Source organism: Pipra filicauda, unplaced genomic scaffold, assembly GCF_003945595.2.
Source record: "Pipra filicauda isolate LSUMZ 115617 unplaced genomic scaffold, ASM394559v2 scaffold400_size1120237_pilon, whole genome shotgun sequence".
NCBI classification, from domain to species: domain Eukaryota; kingdom Metazoa; phylum Chordata; class Aves; order Passeriformes; family Pipridae; genus Pipra; species Pipra filicauda.
In genome coordinates, this window is record NW_024104533.1 from 421,515 (window position 1) to 428,722 (window position 7,208).

The 7,208-nt window shown below is 37.3% G+C and overlaps 1 protein-coding gene across 1 annotated transcript in view; it reads left to right on the forward strand.

Annotated features, from left to right (window-relative positions):
* Positions 1-6,643, forward strand: part of TPD52 (tumor protein D52) — a 118,702-nt gene extending 112,059 nt beyond the window's left edge. The window contains exon 7 of the mRNA XM_039385304.1: positions 6,347-6,643. Within this exon, the coding sequence (XP_039241238.1) occupies positions 6,347-6,500 (154 nt within the window). The 3' untranslated portion in view covers positions 6,501-6,643. The remainder of the gene's footprint in view (positions 1-6,346) is intronic.
* The last annotated feature ends 565 nt before the right edge of the window (positions 6,644-7,208 follow it).

The following is a 7,208-nucleotide window of genomic DNA, read 5'->3' on the forward strand; positions in this document are numbered from 1 at the left end:
CGTGAGGTGTTTCTGGGAAGTGGTGTGCTTTTGAGGAGCTCCTTCCCTGTAGGGTATCAGAGGGTGACCTATACAAAAATCTTAGAGATCTGTGCCAGGGTAACTCCTTAAGCCAGGTATAGGGGCTCCCTTTTCTCTTAAAGTTGAGACCAGCATTGGCTTGGGCAGCATCTGTGAATGCTTCAACACATTTTTGAGAAACAAGATGAATTGTTCCACACACAGCTTTGTTCCACTTCCAGCTGCAGTGCTTTGCTGCTGGCTGGGGTCAGTTAGAGGTGGACTTGCTTCTGGGGATGCGTCGTCATTTCAGTATTACTAGTGAGGAGCTACAGGGTGATTTTGAGTGGATTTGAATGGTAGTAAGAACGGTGAACAAAAAAATCTGGAGAAAAAGCGATGGTCAATTTGTTTTACTACCTTTGCTGCTGTTGTATTTTTTCTGAGATTGATAATATGATGTCTTTCATATAATAAGAAAAAAAAAAAAGAGAAAATGAAACAAGAATTTTTTAAAACTGTTCTGTACTGTGTTAAGACACTGAAACAAAGCTTCTTGAATAATAGATCTGAAAAAAACAGAAATTCTCACAGTCCAAAAGTGAAAGATATCAAGACTTCTCATGGCATTCGCTGAGAGTACTGTGGCTCAACTCCAACACTGTCTTTACAGTGGTTCGTATTAATCAATTTTGTATGGGAGATAACTCAGGTATTCCTTTTATTGCAGTTTTTGAAAACCATCACCAGAATGTGTTGGGAGATGCTAAAAAATAATGATGCAAAAAATGTAAAAAATTCAAATTAAATTCTTTAAATGACACCCTGGGTGTAGGAATTAAAAAAACATGTTTAATAGTTACCTCCCTTCTCCATTCAGAAATGCGTGCTCATGAGGCTGGGACAGGTGGCATGGAAGAATGGATAGTGGGTGAGGGTGGTTGTAGCCAGCCCTAGCTAGTTCAATCAGCTTCGTACTGCTCCAAAAGGAGGCAACGGGGACTGGAAACCAGTAACAAAGTAGAGGGAATATAAGACAAAGCATTCCACTTCCCTTAAAATATCAGTCCTGTATTTTTATAGTACGGAATAGAGGGTATCTGTGAATGCATTTTTGAAATGAGTGAGAAATACAAGCCAAGACCTGGTGAGATTCAACCATTTCTGTAATGGTCTTGTTATTTTTGTAGCAGTTTCCAAGAATAGAAGCTTTGTTGCTTTAAATTTTAAACTAATAACTTGAGTAGTTTTAGTAGAAAAAGGACTGCTTAGTAATTCGTGATCACATGCAGTTTTAAATATTGGATAGTTTAACAAAATGCTTTAATGTCGACACCTATAATTTAGAGTTTGAATAAAGTTCTTAATGCCACGTACTAATGAGGATGCTTCCTTTGCATGTGAAATTGCACACCTGCAAAACTACTGTCCCATTTTCTTGGTAGAAAACGGTGTAATTAGGATCCCCATTTTTAGTTGAAGCCTCCTTGTTTTTACATGCTCATTGTTTTCCATGTTAACTCCATTTGTAAACTTTTCACTGTAACCTGGAATGACTTAAATTTAAAAAAGAACATTTCCCCCCCAGCATTCTTGAAGGTTAGCAAGAGCTGAAATACATCATTCCATATGTTCCATCTCCAATTTTATTATGTAAAAGTATTGGGGTTTTTTGTTTCTTCATATATTTTAAGAGGACATAATGAAATTACTTATGTTTTAAAAATTACAAGTTTAAAATCTTGACTGAAGAGTTTGGGGGTTTTTGGCTGAACCCTTTAATTTACCATGAAGATTTTGAGAGAGTAAAAGCTTCAGTGCAAAAGTGAAAGGATTAGCATTGGATCCAAGTTGCAATAAAAGGGATATAGTGAGTCAGAAGGAAGCTTCCAAGTTGCTTGAATTTGGAAGTGCATGCTGTGCTGCTCATTTGTTCAGCAAAGAGAAGACCTACTTTATGTAAGTTAAGACACAGTAGTTTAATATTTGCATGTGATGATAAAAGGCCCTATTTTTAATGTAATAAGAGGACATAAACTTTGATTTTTGTATTTGCTTTTAAAATTTCTTTAGCAGCATTAGCAAGGGTGTACTGGGTGTTTCTCTGTGCTCTTGCATACTGTGTTACATTGGTGATGTACGGTTGCACAGACTTATGGTTCAAATAAGAAAAAGGATTTTCATCTTGCTTCTTTTCTAATTCTTTTCTGCGACAGTTCAAAAATTATAAGGAGCACTAAAGCAGTTATTTGGGTTGCCTCCAACTTAACATCATCTTCTGCAAGCAGATGTTTGAGGAAAGGTATACCTTGTACCTAGTGCTTTGCCCGCTCTAGAGTTGGAGAGAAGCCTGCAGGCACACATTCAAACTAGAGAAAGCTTTTCGTAGCCCATGGATTCTTGGCCGAAGGTCAGGCAAAGTTTTCTGGGGATGCTATAGTGGGTGCTTTGCCAACACTGGCCTGAAATGGGTTAATGACTTAGCAACAGCAGCTGATGGATTCCCAGCTCTGAAGCTGGGTGTTAGGCAGAGTGCTTCCATTCAAAAGTGGAGTTAAAATTCATAGCTGTTGTACATAAATTCTACAGAAGTGGAGAAAACTTTGACTCTGCTTGCAAAATATTTTTTTTAGGTTTTATAGAATATTCCCATGCCATCACTTATTTATGCAACTAAACACCTTTGTCTACTTCTCAGTCAATTTAATACTCTTACCCGGCAATAGGAAGTGGCATGAGGAAAACATGTGGATCCTTGAGAAACACAGTGCTTGGGGGTTGGCTGAAGGTTAATGGTTCCTACTGATGGTCATTGGATAGGATGATCTTGAATACCAGCATTGTTACTTAAAAATAAAGCAAGTCCTTTTGCAAAATGGAGAAGGTAGATGGTTTCTTTCTTTTTATGCTGGTGTCCTGTGTCTCCTAGGCCACCATTCTAGAAAATAATAAAATGCCTGCTTTGTTTCTGGCTCCTGCTTCAAGCTTCTGCGTTAACCATAGGATAGTTTTATCTGTTTTAAGGATAATACTTTCATGGATAGAATATGATTATTATGCATAGAGCAACCTATTATTTCCTCTTGCTCTAAATGTGGTGGATAGATCACCACTGCATGTTATATTCATGTTTCTACTTTTTCTACATCATCCATATAGTCTAAAGGGTTTTAGCTGTAGGGAACATCTGTCACAAACCCAAATGTTTATATTCATACAAATTGGCAGTTGTGTCAGCTCCTCAAAGAGATGTTCTTCAGGATCTCTTTGTAAGCAGATGTGCTGTGATTGGAAAACCTTCTTTAATAATTAAGTGCAATTAAAGTATCTGGAATCTGTTTGAGTTACTAAAGCAGCATTGAAGACTGATTCTTTTTATGAAAATACAATTGCTTGAATTTTGCATTACAAATATATAATAAACTCACATCTGGAAATTTGAGCAAAGTTCTCTGCAGACTGCACAGTGAGCAATGCTAAAATGGGGGGGCATCATGCTTAAGATTATTTTTTTAGTTATAAAATTAGATGCATTAATCATGACAAGTACAGATTTTCCTCATGGACTTTCCTGCTTCTGAGTCACCCTTCTAAAAGTTCAATTAGAAAAAACTTAGTTTCATCTATTCACTTGCAAAACACCCCTGTAGACTACAACCAACCCAAAAGGAACAGATGCATGATGAAAATAATATTTTGTATTTCAGTTAAAAAGATGGAGCTCAGTATCTATCCCAATTTCTATATTGACACAGCTCAATATCTGTGCTGTCAGATAAAGAGAAGTCTTCTAATTCAATTTAAACCTCATTCAGTTCAATCTTCTGTAGAAGAGTGTTGGGCCCTGAAGCCAGTTTTCATGTCCTGCTTTAGGTTATTTGTGAACCGCTTCTCCTGTAGGAGGAGGGTCAGGAGAAAAAGGCAGAGGGGTGGCTGGTCTTTAAAATTTGTTACAGAACCACTAATGTTAATCTTAAGTTTTATTATGTTTAAAACATGTTAATCTTTTTAAAAGCAGCACAGAATGTTGTAGTTCAAAGATCTGAGTTTAGTGTCAGTCAGGTTTTAATAGTTTTATGCAGTCTTTTCCTTTCAGGAACTTTTTTGCTCTTCTTTGGCTCTACTCTGTATAGTTTCCTAAATTTCTACACTGTTTGCCTACAGTGTTTTCAATGCGCTCTTTTGTCACATTTTACCACATATCCCTTCTTTTCTATCTTCCCAAGCTTCCTTTTTTCTCATTATAAGGTGTCTGCTCTCTCTTTTTGTTTCCACAGACCGTTTCTCTCTCTCAGATTTCCTTCTTTCCATTTTATTTTGCCTTCTCTCAAAACCTAATCCCCACTCTCCCCCCATTGATAAAGGCGGAAAAGTATGATAATTTATGCCAAAGATACTATTAGGGATCAGAACAACTTCATGCTTGAATGCAAAGTCAACCCATCTAGCCAGCAACTGTCAGTAAGGTGAAGGTCTGGTTCATGCTAGAGAATTTTTTTAGATCTTTTCCGTATACCCACATAGCTAAAATCTCTAGTCAGTTGGTATCTTCATTTAAGGTTCTTCAGTGACAATCTTTTCCTCTTCATTCCCCTTCTTATCCCAAAACATCCTGACTTCTTTAGGGAACTGTCTTCTCAATAAGCCTAACGAATCCTGGAAGATGCCATTCACTTTTATGTTCTTACACACTGTCTTTTGATTTTCTTTATCTCTTGTCTTACTGCAGTGTTGCACATTAGCTTTCAGGAATAATTCTCATCAGTTGTGAAACTGTTCTGTTTTGAAATGCAAATATTTCACAGAGAAAGGGACAGAATTTATCCTTTCCAGCTATTCGGATAGCAACCAAATATAAGCTGTGCTCTGTCTTCGTAGCTGTGTCATACTCTTCACTACAAGTAGTTACTTGCATTTTGGACAGATGAGGACCTTCACTTTCATATTTTTAAGACAATATGTGTTATTTCCGCTGGACTCATGCCAGTCATCCCAGGATTCATTGGGATGAGTGTTGGCAGAACCCTTGCTGACTGAAGTACCTTTTGTACCCCAGATACCTACTCAGAGTGAATGTATCAAATGATCTTCCTTTGCAGTTTGGAACATAACCAAATATATTACTCAGGATTAACCATGAGACATGGCAAATGGATGTAAGATAGCATTGACAGAAAAATGGAAAAAAACACAGAAACAAACCCCACCATAAATGCGACTCCAGCATCTTTTCTCAAGGTGTTTAGTTTTCCAAATGAACCTTGGTTTGATGAGCTGAAGAAAGTTGAAACCTGGTTCAGTTTTGCTCCATTCTAGGAAACAGTTGTCAGACAGAGAAGATAGTCTGCCCAAGCAGGAGGTGAAAATGAACAAGGTGGAAATGCATGCAACCAACTCTCCTGTTACATTTTCTCCAGTCGGTAACTGGAGAATTTTTCGAACTTTCACTTGCTTTTGCTCAAGGTGGTCAAGTTTGATGCATCTTCAGCTCTTTATGCTTTGACTAGGGAATAAAAAAAAGTATGACTTGAACTTTCAAAAGAAGAATAAATAATTCTTAGTTTTATTGCTGGACTTCGATCAGTATCTCTCCAGGTACATTATAAAAGATAGCTAGTGTTTTAAAAATCTTCACTAATTTGGCCTGGCTATCTTAACACAGGGTCTGTTTTAAAAACACATTGAACACTTGCATCTTCTGACTTGAAAGAAAAGAGAAGGGAAAAAAGAGCATAAAACAATAAAACCCAAGCCTGTAGGCAGAATGTTTCATGACAATAGTTGTGGGGTTTCTTTTTAATTATATGTAATAAAAAACTTGCAGATCATACCCACTCTTTGGGTAAGGGGATAAGACAAGAAAAGTTCCCTTGCCTGAGGCTCAGTGTTGGAAATATAAACCATAGTTAGTTGACATTATACTTTTTGATAATAGCAATGTCACCAGTGATCTAATGATGACTTGTCCTCCCCTTTGATGATATGTTATCCTGCAGATAATTGTTTGCATGATAGCAGATGATACAGTAAAATATTTTGATGGAAGACACAAACAGTTTCCCGTATAATAAAATGCTTTTTTGTAGAGTCTGAATTCCCACAGTGGGATCTGGTGGTGTCTGCTCTTCCATGGGCAGAATTGTGTCAGCAGAGACTGGGTCTGTGGTGGTACACAGTGTCTGTCCCAGCAGTTTTAGTGCTGATGCATTACAACAGTTGGACTTCTCTTGCAGCACATGGTTTTCTATGGGGCCGCTACTCTGGGTCTGCAGACAGGAGTGCAGCCTTAGGGGATTGCAAGACCATTGCTTAAAAAAAACTTACCTGTCTCCCCTTTTCTTTACAGAAAATATCAGAGAGGAACCCAAGTACGCCTGAGACTGCTGGATCTTGAACTCACGTCGAGGTTCTTGGGGGCAAAAACTGATACCACATTGCTGGAAGCTGATGCAGTGCTTTTAGGGCTTGCAGAGAGCAAGCAAACAAAGCAAAAGGAGTAAATCTACTGCAAATAAATGCACTTTGTGCTCTGTAGCAAATTATACAAATGAAATGTTTCCTCAGGAAGTAAATGAAAATTTTCTGTCTGCTTAGTTAAGTAAATAATGAGATCAATAAAAGACAATAAGCACATTGTACCTGATTCTTGCTCCATTTTTATTGACTAATCTTTCTAGGTCTTTGCCTTTAGATTTAAAAGTAAAAGGTAAACTGAGCTTCTGTAGGGAATGTTAATTGAATATTTGATGTTGTTCTTGTAATTCTTGTATAAAGAATTCCACAGTTCATCATACTGTCCCAAAGGAACGTTGATCTGAGGACATTGTACTTCCATGGAGGAAGTGCAGATCTTGCTGCTGTGGTGCTCCTTCCAGTACAGTGTTTCATACAGAACAACATCAAGGATTTTTGATTTCGAAGTTGCAGTGCAGACTGTTTACTGCAGATATTGTGTTTAATATCCATTATAATACATCATGCTTTTATCTCCATCAGCATGAGGAACTAGAGATAATTCTTTGTTTTAATCAGAGTTCTCATTTCCAATGCATATTAGTAATTTTTATCTGGTTGTTAATAGAAATGAAAAGAAATTGTTTCAATGCAGTAGGCCAAGTGTAGGCCTTAGTTTTCTGTGAGTGTATTTAAGATAATATAACAGGTGTTTGATCACACAACCAAAGAATCATGCTATGGTGTTTCCAATA